This window comes from Miniopterus schreibersii (assembly GCF_964146895.1).
Source record: "Miniopterus schreibersii genome assembly, chromosome: 20".
NCBI classification, from domain to species: Eukaryota; Metazoa; Chordata; class Mammalia; order Chiroptera; family Miniopteridae; genus Miniopterus; species Miniopterus schreibersii.
Window position 1 is genome coordinate 23,936,900 of NC_138122.1, and position 16,704 is coordinate 23,953,603.

The 16,704-nt window shown below is 55.0% G+C and overlaps 3 protein-coding genes across 4 annotated transcripts in view; 1 reads left to right on the forward strand and 2 right to left on the reverse strand.

The window, feature by feature from the left end:
* The window catches only part of TPCN1 (two pore segment channel 1), a 38,528-nt gene extending 35,237 nt beyond the window's left edge, over positions 1 to 3,291 (reverse strand). Inside the window, exons 1-2 of the mRNA XM_081122893.1 lie at positions 3,151 to 3,291; positions 546 to 779 (exon numbers count right to left, since the gene is read on the reverse strand). Coding sequence (XP_080979019.1) covers positions 546 to 657 — 112 coding nt within the window. The 5' untranslated portion in view covers positions 658 to 779; positions 3,151 to 3,291. The remainder of the gene's footprint in view (positions 1 to 545; positions 780 to 3,150) is intronic.
* Positions 3,292 to 3,640: 349 nt separating this feature from the next.
* Positions 3,641 to 12,302, forward strand: DRC10 (dynein regulatory complex subunit 10). Of its 2 annotated transcripts, none has more exons than XM_081122534.1 (5): positions 3,641 to 3,696; positions 9,130 to 9,939; positions 10,758 to 10,991; positions 11,401 to 11,472; positions 11,835 to 12,302. In XM_081122534.1, exons 2-5 carry the CDS (start codon positions 9,199 to 9,201, stop codon positions 12,165 to 12,167), a joined length of 1,380 nt encoding a protein of 459 aa, XP_080978660.1. In that variant the 5' UTR covers positions 3,641 to 3,696; positions 9,130 to 9,198; the 3' UTR covers positions 12,168 to 12,302. The 2 variants fall into 2 exon arrangements, with proteins under 2 accessions (XP_080978660.1, XP_080978661.1); XM_081122535.1 differs by lacking the exon at positions 3,641 to 3,696 and adding an exon at positions 6,835 to 6,886.
* Positions 12,303 to 13,870: 1,568 nt separating this feature from the next.
* Positions 13,871 to 16,505, reverse strand: RITA1 (RBPJ interacting and tubulin associated 1). The gene is made up of 4 exons (XM_081123225.1): positions 16,251 to 16,505; positions 15,961 to 16,091; positions 15,214 to 15,576; positions 13,871 to 14,879 (listed from the first exon to the last, which is right to left on the reverse strand). The coding sequence occupies exons 3-4, from the start codon at positions 15,510 to 15,512 to the stop codon at positions 14,375 to 14,377; spliced, it is 804 nt and encodes a 267-aa protein (XP_080979351.1). The 5' UTR covers positions 15,513 to 15,576; positions 15,961 to 16,091; positions 16,251 to 16,505; the 3' UTR covers positions 13,871 to 14,374.
* Between the last annotated feature and the right edge of the window lie 199 nt (positions 16,506 to 16,704).

The following is a 16,704-nucleotide window of genomic DNA, read 5'->3' on the forward strand; positions in this document are numbered from 1 at the left end:
GATTCGCTTTGTGCTAGGCGATGGTTGAGAGGAACACAAAGCTAAACCCCAAACCCGCAGATCAATGGATCACGACAAATGCTTGCCCCCTTTCACCCTGTCCTGGGCACTGCAGGGACGGAGCCCCAGCGCCGAGACGCAGTCAACTCTGCCTTCCTGCCAATGATTTCAGATTGGAACAGACGGAGGCCAGTGTTGAAATCCGTTGCTTTTTTTAACCAGGAATGGGGCAGGGAAGCTAGCCAAAGGGGCAGGTGCGCCCGAGGTCCCCACCAGGCTTCCAGGAGCAAAGCCAGGGCGCCTCAGGTGCAAGGGGTGGGGACAAGGTGATGAGGGAGGCAAGGGACCCTGGAAACACCTCTAAATTGGGGGTGCAGGATTAGGACCCCAGAGTCTCCCAGAAGTTTATGTCAGATCCTAGGGGTGGAACACAGAGTCAGGCATTTGGGTACACGTGTCTACGATCAGACTACCAAGCTCACAGCTCACCCCCTGAAGTTGCCCCCTCACCCGCATGCCCAGCGCAGCCCACCCCACCATCTTACTTCTGTTAGGCAGCTCCTCTTGGCCCAGGCCATCGGAGGGAGCCAGTGGGGCACTGCCACCCTCGTCCAAGGTCAGGATAAGGGGAACGTCGTCATCTAAATTCATGGCCATGTTCTGTCCTGTAGCCCTCAGGATGCGATGTCCAGGGCTGTAAATAGTCTCTGCTTTGCGCTTCCTTTGAAAGCCACTGGCCCAGAGACGCTTCTCAGACACTCCTCCATTCGAGGCATCTTCTAGGTTTGAGGGGGGGGGGGGAAAGACAATTATTAAAATACAACCACTACTGCCCAGCCGGGCGTGGCTCAGCGGTTGAGTGTCAACCTAGGATCCAGGCGATCGGGGTTCGATTCCCGGTCAGGGCACATGCCCAGGTTGCGGGCTCAATCAATGACTCTCATCATTGATGTTTCTCTCTCTCTCTCTCCCCCTCTCCTTTCCTCTCTCTGAAATCAATAAAGATATATTTTAAAAAATAATAAAATAATAAAATAAAATACAACCACTACTGATGAAAATGTTCTGCAGTTACTTAATCTTGCAAATGCACTAAAAACCACTGAATTGTACCCTTTAAAGTGGTGGAGAACTGCAGTATATAATAGCATTAAAAAATGAGAGAAAAGTTCTGCAGGAACAAATACTGAAGTTAGTGGTAATTATGTCTAGAGACTGGTATCATGACCAATATACTCCACCTCCACCCTTCTTTGTTCTTGTTTGTATTCGAATTTTATCAAGACTAAAGACTTTAAGAAAATACAACCATTAAAATAATTGTAGCTAATACTCAATGAGTGCTTACTGTGTACCAGGGACTCTTCTAACAATTTTTAAGTAAAGGTGATGGAAACTTCACAATAGATAGGTTGGATTAGTATCCTCCATAACATCGGGGGAGATTTTAGGCTCAGAAAGGTTAAGTAACTTGCCCAAGAACCCACAGCTAGAAAGCCAAGCTTTGATCTACGCAATCTGACTCCAGCCTCATGCTCCTATTGTTAAAAGTTAGTGTGCCAGGTCACCTCCACTGGCCCATAGCTTTCTTACAGAGGCATCAGTCTCCTAGATTTGGGTGTTTGAAGAGGAAGGGAAAGAGAATATTTTTATAAATGATGTCCAGAGTCACACAGCAAAAGCCCTCCTCCTGAGTTCCCAATTTAAAGCACTCAGAACTAGCCTGGTCCAGCCCCTATTTATACACATTTCCATTTCCGCCGGGAAGGACCGAAAGCAAAGCAGAGACTCAGCAGATCTGATGGCAGACCTTTGAACTTGAAAACAACAGCAGGTTCCTTCCTCAAGCGGTAGTCTCCTGAGCTCAATCAACGTTGTCTCCAGACTCAGCCACTGAATGGCAACCCCGCCATTTACTGCTTTCACGAATCATCAGAATAATCCCAAACCGGGGCATCCAGATCTTTCTAAAACAAGGCTGCAAAAAGCCAGCACGGTCCTACTTGCTGCTAATCCTGTAGCCCTCTGCTCTGCAAACTTCCTGTGAGATTTTTTGTTGTTGTTGTTTCCTCCAGATCTGGGGATTTCTTTTGCTTTTAAATCTCAGTACTGGGAAGACAGAAGAGGAAATCCCAAATGAGACACTACCATTTGTCTATCTTAGGAAGGATTATGCTTTATTTATTTTCTTTTTGGTTCAACTTTTTTACTGCAGACATTTCCAAACATACTCAAAGTGGAGAGAATATGTAAATGAACTTCCTTGTATCTTTCGCTCAGTTTTGACGATTAAAAATATTCTACCATGCAATAGTGCTGTTGAGAAATACCCACTTCACAGATGAGAAAACTGAGGCTTAGAGAGGGGTAACGTCACATGCCTCTTAAAACTAAACACCGGGTAAGTGGGAGAGCTCAGATTTCAACCCAAACAGTCTGAATATAGGGGCACCCCCTCTTTTGGCCCCCCTCTTTCACCGTTACCCTACACCTCCTCCCAGAACCAGTCCTGCAACCTGAATTCACTCCAGCCCAGCATTCTACAGAGGGAAAAAGTGAGGCCCAGAGCGGGGAAGGGACCTGCCCAAGGTCACAGGGTGCAGGACTCCTGAGTCCCAGCCCAGGGCTCCTTCTGGGGCTTCGCTTCTCCCTCTAGAGAGGGCACAGAAGGGAAGGGTCACCCCTGGGGACAGGTCCCAGGGGAGGGCCAGCTGCCATCGCGCCGTCTGCCCTGCTGTCAGACCCCCGCGCGAGTCTCCTGTGGGGTCGCCTAGGGGAACCAGGGCGACGAGCAGATGTGGGAGGGGAGGAACAGGAGCGCGGGCTCCAGCTCCACGTGCTCCCCGCCCTGCTGCGGCCCCCGCGCGGGGGTCGCCCCAGGAAGCCGGGGACTAGGAGAGAGGGTGCAAAGCCCCGGCCTGGGCTGGAGGGGCAGGAGAGCGCGACGACTTCCCCGCACCCCTCCCGGCCCGCCCTGCACGCCCTGCACGCCGCCCACGCTCCGGTGTCCAGCTGCAACCCCTTGCTCGGCGCCCTCTGACCCCTGACCCCAGCCCTCTGCTCGGGCCATCCCGAGCACCCCTCGGATTCTTACACGCGCCGCCCCAGCAACCCGGACCGCGCCCCGGGCTCGGCACCGTGCAGCCCAACCTGCCGGCGCTGCCGCCAAAGCCCCGAGCGCGGAGCTGTCGCAGCCGCCACCGCCGCCGCCGCCACTTCAGCTGCTGCCACCACGGCAGCTGCGCCAGCTCTCTCATCCGCCGCCTCCCGTCCCCTCCACCCCGCCGGCCCGCCCCATTCCTCCTCAGCCGCGGCCTATTCGCTAGTTAGGCAGCCATGATGAGCTCTGATTGGCCAAGCTTCAAGTCCTTCCCCAGTTCTCGCCCACTGACGAGGCAGGACTCCCTAGAGAAGGGGCGGGGCCAGGAATCCCCGCCCCTTTCCCCTCCCACTCTCCACGCCTTACTCATTCAGCCAAGCTCAGAGGCAGTCTGCGTCTTCCAATTGGTGGAGGGTCAGAGAGACGGTGCCTCTCATTGGTCAGACCTCGAGACGGGAGGAACTCAGCGGAATTGAATGGTGGAAAGGAAAATCAGTCAGGCGCCGAGTCCCGCCTTCTGAGATTGGCGCGTAACCTAGCAACGCAGGTACCTCGGAGGAAACTTAGGGCCAAGAAACCTGGAGCGCTCAGAGCAGGTGAGTGACCAGGGGAAGGGCTGGGACGAGGGGGCGATGCGGGATGGCGTCCAGCCTGCTATCCTTTGGCTCAATGAGGAATCAGTAGCCCCATCGAGAGCCCATCCCGGCACCCGGCCCCTGCTCTCCAGCCCCCGCCTACAAGCACCACTGGACATCTTCGGTTGTCCCTGCCTGGACTCTGCCCTTCTTCACCTTATCACCTTCACCGTCCTGCTTTCTCACCCCTAAAACGTGGAGTCACATCGTAGTTAATTAATTTCAAGTCAAACATAGGTGCTGGGGGCGAGAGGATGGTTTATAAGTCCCCTCCCATTCCACCCAAGGGCCCTGCAGTCCAGGGGAGGAAGCCCGCAATGGACCGAGCGTTTAAATTGGCTCATTTTGATTATGCCAATCTTTGCCTTTTGTGCTAACTTTAAAACTTAATTCCCACCCCTGTCCTTAAAACGTGATTTCATTTACATACGTAAGACACAGGGTTTGTTGTGAGGCTTAAAGAAGGCAAGGCAATGAAGAACTTGGCAGGGAGCGGAGGAGCATAGTAAGTGCTCAGTGAAAAGCAGCACCTTCCCCCCTTAAAGCACATCTGTCCTTGACTCTTCCTGCTTAAATAGCTCCAACAGAGTTATTTCTTCCCATACTTTAAATATGCATATATTTAGCCCTGGCCAGTGTGGCTCAGTTGGCTGAGCATTGTCCTGTGCCCCAGAAGGTTGCCGGTTGATTCCCGGTCAGGCACAGGCCTGAGTTGTGGGCTCGATTACTGCGAGGGGGCTTGCAGGAGGCAGCCTGTTGATGTTTTGCTCTCACATCAATGTTTCTCTCTCTCTCTCTCCCCCCTCCCTTTCTCTCAAATAAGTAAAAACATAAAAATGGCTATCTTTACTTAAAAAAAAAAAAAAATCAATGAGGGCAGATGTGATGGCTGAATTTTCTAACCAGTTGAATCCGGGAGACTCTCTTGTTCCCCAGTCCCCCTGTAAGGTGGCCGGGAGGAAGTGAGAATGGTAACTAGGAACTAGGAGAACCAGGCCAGGCCAGGGCAAAAGGCCAAGGACCCAAAGTGGTGGGGAAGCCAAGAGTGAGAAGCAGTGAATTCTGAGGCCGCTGTTCCCGCCTTGTCGGAATATAAACACGTTTTTAGTAGAAAGCAAGAATCTAGCCCACCACTTCCTTTCCCAGACATCACCCTCACTCAGAAAGCCCCCAACAGCCTTTTGATGGGAAGCAGCTGTAACAGAGGCTGCAGGGTCACAGCAGCAATCTCCCCACCTCCCAGCTGGACAGGCCGCCAGGGGCATCCCAGGCAGGACTCTGCCCTGGCTCTGGGCGAGGCGTCCCCCGGGAACACATTCCAGGCATGTGTGGTCCCACACAAAAGCCAGGGTTTTAGCTTGGGGTTTTCACTTGGTTTGCAATGAAAAACTGAATTAAAGGGTTAGCCTTCCCTGCCTGCTCAATTGCTAGGTGTCCCCCCACCCCCAATTTTCCTTTTACCCTAGGAGAGAAGGGCTTAGGGCAATGAGGCCGGTGTACCACCTGAGTCATGCCTGAGCATATTATAATACACCCCTTTGAAGAGGGCTTTTAGCTCTCCAAAGGGCTTTCCCATAAACCATGTCATCCCTCCCCCACCCAGCTCCCTTTGATGTGGCTGGGACAGGTGTATCCCCTGGTGCCAGAGAGATAAGGGACTTGCCCAGACTTCTTCCCAGAGCTCCTGACAGGGGCGAGTCATGTACCCAGGTCTCCTAACACCAGCTTGTGACTCAGGTCTTGATTCTGTAACTGATGGTCCCTTTAGATGACACAGATGTCAGCTTGTCAGATAGAGCTGGGACAGGCTTGAACAGACAGGCCTTCCTTTGACCCTGGGTGGAGCCCTAGACTTGGGATGGAGAGGCCAGGAATTTTATAGCAGAGCGAGGCCACTGAGGTCTAGACCAGTGGGCCTCAGCCGGGGGCACCCCCACGCCACACTCCCACCCTTGCAGGGACATTTGACAATATCTGCAGACATTTTGTCTCCAATCGGTCTGAAACTGGCAGTGGGGGCAGGGTGCTCCTGGCATCGAGTGCGTGGAGGTCAGGGATGCTGCCAAACACGCTGTAATGCACAGGACAGCCCCAAACAAAGGATTATCTCACCCAAAATGTCAACAGTGTGGCAGCTGAGAAACCCTATTCTAGACTGGTATTTTCATGCAAGCAGACACTACACACACACACACACAGATACCTTTCCCTTCAGGCCCTAGTTAGTGGGAAAGCAAAATTATTACAAATCAAGATCATCTGAAATACAGAGAATCAGGAAAAAGTATCTCTCTGACCTTAGCTCTCCAATAATAGCAGCAGGTTATATCCTACAGCCCATCTAATGGCTTTAACATGAGGGCTTTCGAACACAAATACATTTTCCACCTTGACCCAGCGGACATGTATTTAATTACAAATGGATACTTAACTACATGCAATGCGCTCTAATATTTTCTATACTCTTTCATTTATTTTATAAAAAATATGTTTTTATGGATTTTAGGGAGAGAGGAAGGGAAAGGGATAGATAGAAACATCGACGACTCTCATCATTGATGTTTCTCTCTCCCTCTCCCTCTCTCTGAAATCAATAAAAACATTTTTTTTTTTTAAATGGAGGTAATAAAAGCTCTGACCTCATCACGTTGTTATGAGGAATAAATGAGTTAATTCGTGTAAAGAATTCAGAATGGTGTTTGGCACACAGTATGTTCTCAAGAATTAGCCAATGTTAAAAAGGCATTCCTTAAAATGAGATCCTTCCCTCCCCCACCTTCACGCACACTCCAGCTTTCTTCACGCTCTCCACACACCAGTGTTGGATTTGTGGGGTAGTTGTAAGGTTAACTTTTCTACCCTTTTTTCTCCCAAAGGGGAAAAAATATAATTTACCTCAAACCTTTTTTTTTCCTTCAAAATGTTCTGAGAGTGAAAGTAATAAAATATCCAACCAGCCCCCTTGAATGAAGCGGAAGTGTAATTTGCATGATAAAGATATATTTCCATTTATAAAGTTCATCAGCAGAATTAATGACAAATAAAGGGACGATCCAATTAAAGTCCCCCATCCATTAACAATCTCGCTTTGACTCTCAGGGCAGGAATTTTCAAAGGAGAGGCTGCAGTTGGAAATGATTTCAATATCAAGGTTGGTGGCATTAAAAAAAAAAAAAGACACGAAATGATCATGTTAGAAATCAAGGAAGAGAGATTCTCCAGCGACTTTTGTCATCAGAGTCAGACCCGTTTCCCCCCAATCCCAGTTCCGAGGGCTTTTTCTTGTTCACCCAAATGAGCTGTCAAGAACTGATGGGCGTCATCATAATCAAAGAAAACAAGTTTGCCCTTTAAAGCAAAAGAGGTAATTTGGCTGAAAGCAAATTGGAAACATTTCATGTAACATTGCGTTTCCAGCCGCCATCCCTGAAGAATCCGGGCCTCTTGATTTATGTTGCGAGCTTGGGGGGGAGGCGGAGAAGAAGCTTCATTAAACACTTCGGTCCCATTCGTCCTGTGGCCACGGGGCACAGATCCTTCACCCTCACAGAAGATGGTCCGTGGCTGTCCTTAGAAAGTTATTTTCAGGGAACAGCCTTAAAGGGACTCAGGAGATTAACAGAAGAGCAGGAAGTGGGTGGGAATGAAAGAGACGCCCTTCTCCACGAGTCCTCTGCTCCAGAGGCTTCCAATTTGGGATCCATTTGGCCTGGCCAAGGCCCAGAGCAGCCTCAGCGCCAATCCTGCTTGTTCTTAGTCAAGGGACAAAGAAGGCGCAGGCTGAGGGATGGGCACGCGGTGGGGTCCGTCTTAGGCACGTTACACCCCTGAATCTCCAGCGGGGCCAAGAGACAGACTGGGAAATAGCCGAAGTCCTGGACTTGGGATTTCGGTTTCCCTGGGCTAATAATATCCGTTATTATTTATTGCGTACTCACAATGTCCAGGCCCCATGCCAGAAACTTCCCATTGAATCTGAAGATCCCTGTCACATGGGCGATGAAGCCCAGGCTTACGGGGATTAGATAACCGGCTCAAGATCCCCCAGCAAGGATCCGAACCCAAGTGCGGCTGCTGCAGAGATAGTCCTCTTAGTCATCACATTGCCCCCGTAGATTTCTCTGAAGCTGTCTTATAAGTAGGTTTTTTATTTCGTAATAGTTGTAGCTTTACAGAAAAGTTGCGAAGATAGTACAGAATTCCAGTATGCCCTTCATTCGGCTCCCCCTACAGTTAACATCTTATATAACCTCGCTATGTGTGTCCAAACTAAGAAATTAACATTGATACAATGTTATTGACTAAACTATCCACTTGATTCCTTTTCCCCTTCTAGAAGTCAATCTAGGATACAATGTTGCACTTAGTGAAACAGTTTTTTAAACATTGTATCTCCATTTTTAAAAATCCATACCTAAAACCCAGCGCAGGTGTGCTGTGCTGGTCCTAGTCCCGTCTGCTCCCTCCCTGATCTGCCCTGGGCCTGGGGCAGCTGCCCCCAGCAGGGTCATTGCCCAGCTCCCTTGCCAGTCAGTTCCTCACTGGGTTTCACCAATGGGAGGCACTGGAGTTAGATTGGAGGGCGGGACGAAGGGAGAAACCAGAGTATTTCTTCCCCCTGTGCTTTGGGTTGTGTTTCTGGCAGTGGCCACCGTTCCTCTGGGGCTGCAGTTCCTCTAGGATAGGAAGGGGCTGTGGTTCCAGCTTCCCCAGGGCGCCCCTGATGCCAAAGCTCGCCACCTCCTCCTTCCGTGGTGCCTTCTTGCCGTTAACAATTGCGGGGGAGGTGCGTGTGTGCTTCACCTTGCCCTGCTTGGCCTTTCAACTCTTCCATCACCTGTATCACCTTTTTCCGTATTTAAATTCTTAGAATGGCCCTGGCCAGTGTGGCCCAGTGGTTAGAGCATCTGCCAGCGCACCCAGAGGGTTTTGGATTCAATTCCCCGTCAAGGGCATGTACCTGGGTTGGAGGTTAATCCCAGGCCCCACTTGGGGCCCGTGCAGGAGGCAACCAATCGATGTGTCTCTTTCACACTGATGTTTCTTTCCCCCCCCTTCCCTTCCTTCCATTCTCTCTAAAAATCAATGGGAAAAAATTCTCCTTGGGTGAGGAATAGCAAAACAAACAAACTTCTTAGAATGATTTTAGCATTCCTGGTTGGCCCCTGCCTGACACATGTGCCCAAGACCCACCTCCACACTTGGCCATTCTAGCCCTGCGGCCGGGACACTGGCACAAAGCTCCAAACCGCTTTCATTGAGGGGTTGGTTCTGGGTCAAAGCTGCAGAGCTCCTAAGACGGACCCTCAATGTCAAGTTTACGGTCGCTGTGGCCGCACCGGCCATACTGATGTCCCCACAGCTCTACTGACTGCTCCCTCCATCCTTTTTCAGGGCTAACAGAAAGCGGGAGCCCCTGCCAGCCTCCCAGGGCGGGCAAAGACCAAGCCGGCCGCTCGGAAGATGGCCTTAGAGGTCCTCGCCGCGGGCTCTCTCTACCAAGGCCCCGAAGTCAACAGGATAAGGCTGATGTCAGACTCGTCGAAAAAGGCAGCCTCCCCGCTGAAAAGCCTGGTCCCCGCCAACACCAAACTCACCACCATCGAGGCCAAGAGGATCATGTCCGTCCTGGACGAGACCATCCACAAGGCGGAGCTGGCGAGCCTGCTGTCGTTCGCGGCCGCCCAAGTCGAGGCGCTGGCGGGCGGGCTGGGCGAGCGCCTGGCGGGCGCGCTGAGCGAGCACGCGGACCTGTGCCGGGTGCTGCAGGACGGCGTCGCCAGCCTGGAGGAGGAGGAGCGGCGGCTGCAGGAGGAGGAGGAGTTCGAGGAGGACTCGTGGCTGAGGGACCGCCTCCTCTCGCTGGAGGAGCGGAGATCCCACCTGCCGCCGCTGATGCAGCAGATCCGAGACTCGACCAAGAGCATCCTGCGGCTGCTGCTCACCAACCCGCAGGCCGCCGGTTTCCTGCAGGCGCAGGCGCGGGCGCAGGCGGGCAGCCGGAGCGCGGGGGCCCAGAGCTTCATCGACAGCCTGGTCGAGCTCCGGGGGTTCCTGTTTGAGAAGCTGCTCACCAGCCCCATGGAAGCTCGGGACAAGGCCCAGTTCATACAGGACATCACCAAGCGGAACAGGAGGAACCAAGAGCTCATCGACGCGCTGGAGAGCGAGCTGGCGGCGAGGCTGAAGGACCGGGCTGCGGAGGTACCGGCCCCGCGCGCTGTTGGCCGCGGAGCCAGCGAGGCGCCCAAAGCCTCTGGCAGCTGGGTTTCCCCCCAGCGACTTAAGCAGACGCTTTCCTCATTTACTCCAATAGGGGTTTGAGTCCTTTACGAGGTGCCAGGTCTTATAAAGTAAGCCCATGTGGTCCCAGCCTCATGGAGTTCACAGTAAGGAAGATAGGTCTTTTTTTTTTTTTTTTTTTTTTTTTTTAATGTATTTGTTATTGATTTGAGAGAGAGAGGGCTAGAAACATCGATGAGAGAGAAACATCCCAGGGCCGCCTCCTGCACGCCCCCTGCTGGGGGTGGAGCCCACAGCCCAGGCATGTGCCCTGACCTGGAATGGAGCCAGTGACCTCTTGGTTCCTGGGTCAATGCTCAGCCACGGAGCCTCACCAGCTGGGCACCCATTCCTGTATTTGAACCGAGGGTAGGGGACAAGCCAGGCCCTCAAGGAAGAGCTGGTGGCAGTCCTGCGGTGTGTACTTGTCACATCTTCTTGTATCGCACTGTGTCTATGCCAACTGGGCAGCCCCTGCTGTTTCCCCAGCAGGAGTGTCGAGCTGTCTCCAGACCTTTCCTGTGCCCTGCACTCCTGCCAGGAAAGAGAGGGGGGTGGCCAAGAACCTGGGCTCTAGATCAGGCATACCTGGCTTCAAATGCCCGGGTCAGCTGCAGCATCCCGGACAGACGACTGGACCCCTCCAGCCTCAGTTTCCTTGTCTGTGATCAGGCTGTGCCTATCGGGGGTGAGCAGGGGTCCCACAGGTGTTCACGGGGCCTTTTCTCCTCTTGGCCCAGGTGGAGAAGGAGAACTTTGTGATCCAAGAGCTGAAGAACCACCTGCACCAGGTGCTCAAGTTCTCGGAGAGCAGCCTCCTCCGCACCAGGCAGGAGGCGGAGAAGCAGCAGAAGGCGGACTTCCGGGCCTCGCAGGCCAGGGTGGCCAAGATCCAGCAGGACATCCTGCAGCTGCACTCGCAGCTCCACAACCTGGTCATGGAGAACCGCGAGGCAGAGCAGGCGCTGAGGAAGGTGCCCTGGGGAGCGGGCAGGAGGGCACAGGGGAGGCACAAGGCAGGGGACGGGGCGGAGGGAGGCCCAGCGTGAAGGGCAGGGCTGCCCCAGCCACTGGGGAAGCCCAGGATGGAGCCAGCGTCCCGCCCCCTGGGAGGCAGGAGGGTGTGGCACAGGGGCCTGGGGGCTGGGGGCGGAGAGATGAGATGGGATCCTGCCCTGCAGCAGCTCGCTGCTCTGTGACCTTGGGAAAGGGAGTTAGCACATCCGGTCCTCAGTTTCATCATCTGTGAAATGGAGACCTGCCTTGTGTGGATTCATAGGCGAGGGGTGTAAAGCACCCACCGCAGGGCCGGCTGCTGCCCAGAGTGCTGGGCACTGTTTGTCGTTAGTCCATCCAACAATGACCGATTGCATGTTTTTGTAGAAGAAATACAAAGTGGAGACGGAAATAGAGAACTGGATCCAGAAATATGATATGGAGATGAGTGAAAAGCAGGTATTTGTCTCTGCAGAAGTCTAAGTGTATTTCCCACAATCCTCTAGGAATGGGGGGGGCGGAGAGGCCCCAGGCTGGTCCATGGCCCTCAAGCCCCCCACCCAGCTCTGTGATAACCTCCGTGACCCACGGCCCTGGCTTCAGGGCCAGGGATGCCTGCTGACCACTGGCGGCGGCCTGAGCCCTGAGCTCGGATAGGCCCCGTCTCCTTTCCCCTCTTCCAGGCCTTGCAGGCAGAAGGCCTCACTCAGTGCCTGCGGCTGGTATCCTGGGGCGGGAGGGGCCCCCCGGGGAGGGCAGGGCTGTGTGCAGCGGAGGCCGGCAGGCAGGCCCGGCCGGTGAGCCCACCCAGCGCTCCCCAGGACGAATACGAGGAGCTGGACTGCGTCCACAAGGAGGAGAGGGTCCAGCTGGAGGAGCTGAGGCAGAGGCACGACGTCCTGGTGGAGGAGTTTGCCCAGATCCGCCTGGAGCGGGAAGTCAGCTCCAGAAAAAGGATGGAGGCCGACCAGGAGATGGTGCGCATGGTGCGGGCCGCCACGCTCATCCAGGCCGTGTGGAAGGGCTACCTGGTCCGCTCCATGCTCAGGTCCAAGAGGAAGAAGCGAGCCAAGAGCAAAGGGAAGGAGGGGAAGGAGGGGAAGGAGGGGAAGGGGGCAAAGGCCAAGGGCAAGAAGGCCAAGGGCAAGGCATGAGCCCCCTCCCCCAGCCCTGCCCCCCCCCAGTGTACCTGCCCCCCCCCCCAGCTGGCCAGGAAGCCACTGGGACGGGGGAGCCGGCTGATGAGGGCTTTAACGCTCTTTCAAAATTAAAAACCATGTTAAACCACATCCTACAAATACACCTCGTTTTCCCCAGGGCTGTTGGGTGGGCGCGCATCCATGCCTGCAGATGCCGCTCCCATGAGGGGGGCACACAGGTCGGGGCTCAGCGCCGAGCCTTCCTTCCCTTTCGCCTCCGTGGGAAGCCAGAGCCCCAGCTGCAGCCCCCGTCCCAGACCAGAAGCTGCCATGGCCGGGATGGCCACATCGCCCACCAGGACTGCCCACAGAGGGGCAGGGGCAGGGGCGGGCAGAGAGCTGGGGGGGGCACAGGCCTTCAGGCTGCCCTCAGCCCCCGCTCTGGGATTGTCCACTTGCCTACAACTTCTCCCCCAACCAGCACTGTGAAAGCTTAGGAGTCCCAAGATCATAAACCAGCAGCCTCCCATCACCTTTATTTGCTGCCCAGGTCGTTGAACAATGTATCTTTTTTAAAATTCACTGCTGGTGTTGAAAAAATCAGGGACCCTCACGCAGAAATCCAGCTTCCTGCCTTTTGTGGAAAAATCTCATCACCTAGATACCCCCGGCCTGCATGTCTTCCAGAGCTGAGCTGCAGCACCCGTCAGATGGTGGAGACCGTAGGCTGCCCCAGTCCCCACCACTCCCAACTGTCTTCCCAGACACCGCAGCTTGTCAGTTGCCCCTTATCATCACACTCAGGCTGTTGCTTCTCTTTTAGTCTAGTCAGGGGGAAAGAGGGGTACTTCGGGCCCATGTCTATTAAAAAGGGGAGGGGTAAAGGCAAATGAGAGCTGAGAGGGAGGGAACTAATTCTCTGGGAAAGCTCTAGGAAGTTTAAACATCCCACATGTTTAAAATGCAAAGTGTTTGTGCCAAGAGAGCTGCTGACTTGCTTCCCTCATGCCCCGCCTGCCCCGTGTAGGTGCGCACGTGTGCATCCCCAGCCCTGGCCCCCGGTGGTCCCTCCCAGACCGCTCCCCAGAGGTTGTTGCTCTTCCCTTCACCAAGAGGCTGTACAGAACCAATGACGGGGCTTCCAGGGGGCTCTGGAACCCCCTGCTTCCTGGAGGTGCATCAGGGGGAAAGAGGGAAAAGGCGAGGCCCGAAGCCCAGGCCCACCCAAACCCCCCCGGATGCTGGGATTCTGGGTACAACTCCATCTGAGCAAAGGCTCTGGGTTGGTTGTAAGTGACCCGACCCAGGTGGCGCAGCTGACAAGCAGTGGAGCAGGGAAGTTACACCCGACCCCTTGGGCCTCCACCCTGAGTGCTCTCTAGAGGCACGTGAAACTTTCTGGCCTTGGACACGCCCCCCCCGTGTGGTCAAGTCCTAGTCACTGTGTTGTGTTTTTTTGAAAAGGTGGGAAATGTGTGACACTGTAGCCCACATTCTGAGCTCAGGAAGCACCAGCCCCCCCACCCATTAGTGGCATTGGCCGAAACTGATGGGTGGAGGCCAGCGTCGCCTGAGGCCCACGCTCGAGAACTTCAGGAGCCCACTCACCACCGTCCTGATTTCTTCCACTTCCTTGTTATGTCATTTAACATTATTTAAATCAACTCAGGCCTAACATCGGCCTTTCCCCTAAGGAAAAAGAAATTAGTACAAGTCATGGCGTTGATGAGCTATTGACATATTTAATACATGAAAATAAATAAATACATGATTTTTAAAATAAAAAGCCCACCCACATATCACCCAGATCCTCGTGTCCCCCTGGGGTCTGCACACCAGGGAAAACTCCTGAGGCCTCCGGACTTGGCTGGAAACTTATCCTGAGCAGGAAGTTTGGCTTGAGAAGGGGAGAAGGAACCCTCCGGCTTGGGGGAGGTGGAGAGCCCCCCTGGGGGGGCATCCCTGGGTTGGCACTGATACAGCGTGGGGCTATGACAGGACTAGAACAGGCACCTCAAGGGGTGGCCCTCAAATCCACATGGGAAGCAGGGAACAACTAGAGACTGTCAGGATAGAGGACGTCTCTGACCACCCTTGCCGTGTCTGCCACTATGAGCGCTTCTCCAGTACCTGGCAGTCACCCCAGAAGCCCCTCACCTATGCCCCTGAAACTGTGCCCCTTGGTGATCCCATAGGCAAACCTGATGAAAGGACTAAGAAACTCATTTCCAAGGGGGCTTTGGTTTCTGGGTGGCCCCACCTCGCCAGGGCGTAGCTGGCACTGAAACACTGACTGACTGAGCCCTGGGAGTCACCAGGGGGCTCCGGAAGGTCACCCCCAATGGGGAAGGCCTGGGATCCCGAGGCCCACTTGTGTGGGGGCCACTGGTGGGTGGGCAGCCAGTACTGGGGACATCCAGGTGGGTGAGGGAGTGGGAACGCTCCCACCTCACAGGGCGTGGGCAGTCTAATCTCTCCAGGGACACCTTCCTCGAGACTGCCCCCACCCTGGGCTCTGCCTTCAAGGGACCAGCTTGGTGAATGGCACGCAGTGGGGTCTCCCTGGGGTGGGGCGAGTGGCCCCTAGGGGTAGCTGGGGGTGTCCAGAAGAGGGTGTGGAGTTTTGCAGCATCCCCCTTTGCCATCCTTGGGGTCTCGCAGCTGGCGCCCTCGGCTCGGGAGCCAAATAGTGACTCATCACAGTAAGAAGGAGTGTGACTGATCAGTCTGGCAAAGGGAAGAGAAACGCAGTGAGCTGAGGGAGTGAACAAACCCTACAACCTTAACCCCCACCCGTAGCCCACCCTACCCCACCCCCGCCAGGCACCTGCAGCAGTAGATCCCCAAAGTCCCTGTCTCCAAGCCTGGCACCCACAGTGAGGACGCAGACCCCTCATATACTACTACGCCCATTTCTATTATTTTGCCCCTGCCAAGCATCCAGTCCCCCTATTCCAGGCTCAGAGAGGTCAAGGTGCTTGCCCAAGGTCACACAGCAGGGCTCTAATAGGAACCTAGGTGGCCACACTGAGTGCCGGGGTGCATCTCCCCATGCCGTTACCTGTATTTGTTCTTCTTCCTGGGTGTGAGGGTCGGGGTACTGCCCCTGGAGGAGGTGGTCTCACAGCTCCCATTGGCCCCTGAAGCCCGTGAAGCCCCTGGGCCCGCTCCTTTGGTTCTGTTTCGTTCCACCCAGGGTGGGTCAAAGTCTGGTGGTGGGGGCTGGGGGCCTGAAGGGCTGCCAAACAAAGTCTCATCCACGTAGGATGCCCTGGCCTTGACCAGACGGCCACCCCGGCAGCGGTGCTCACGATGGAGGCTCTGCATCCCACTGATGGCCAGCTCCCCAGGGGTCTTCATGCTGCCTGTGGTCCCAGGTGACAGCAGCCATGCTCTGCCCACCGGGCCACGCCTCCAGGGCTCCCTGTGAAAGGGGGTCAGCGTGCCACCCCTCTGTCACTGGCAGTGTCACCGGAGAAAGACGGGCAGTCTCTTAAATCCCCATCCCAAGGGCAAAAGGGTCCTCCTCAAACCTCAGGGGACATTTCAGAAATCTGTTCGACTTCTGGTTGTCACAATGATGGAGAGAGGGGTGCTACACACAAATACTTATTGAATATGCATTCTGAGCATACATTACTCAGTAAATATTTCTAGAATGCTAGGGGGATGAGGAGAGATGGGGCTTGTGTCCATTTTGGTACCAACCACAAAACAACCTATGGTGGGAGGGGGAAGGCAGGGCCGGTCCCCATATCCTGTCCCTATTTATGAAGCAGGAAATAGCCAGTTTCAGTCTCATGCCTACCTTGCGCAAAGAGCTTTAGAAGCATTGTCTCAATCTTCTCATCAGTGCTGTGAAGCAGCTTTATGTCCATTCTACAGATGACAAACTGAGGCTTCAAAAGGTGACGTCACGTGTAAGTCACACCTATAAAGCTAAAACAGAGGAAGCAGAATTTGAACCTGACAGGAGTCCAGAGCTTGTGCCCTTAAGCCTTCTACTATAGGGGGACCACGGCCCCCCCGCTGTCCCCACAACACGCCCGATCCGCAAGTCCATGTCCGAGGACCCTGCCTTCTTGAGTGACTTCCTACCTGAGCATCTTGGCTCCAGGACGTCGGCCGGAACGCTGAGCGCGCGCTCTCCGCCAGGTCTGGACTCCCCCGCGGGGGTGCTCGTGCGCCCCCAGCGCGCGCGGTGCATCCGTGAACCCAGTTTATCCGGGGCCGGAATCCCAGGGTCCCGGATCCCCGCCGGGGCTCCGCGCGGACCGACTCCCCAGGACAGCCAGGCCCTAGCGACGTGCGCTCCGTGTGCCCCGCGCGCGTCAAACAGCAACGGGCCAGCCCGGCGTCAGGCGGCGCGGCCGGAACCATTCGCGCCTGGGGGAAGCCCCCAAGTCTGGACGCCCCCAGATTTCCCCAAAGCTTCGGAGAGGGGCCCGTCGCTCCAGGCAGGGCAGTGGGGGGGTCGGGGGGCGCCAAGCCTCTTGGGGCTGCCGAAGGGGAGGGAGCGCAGCCCGGCCGCGCAGACGGGCGTCCCCCGACC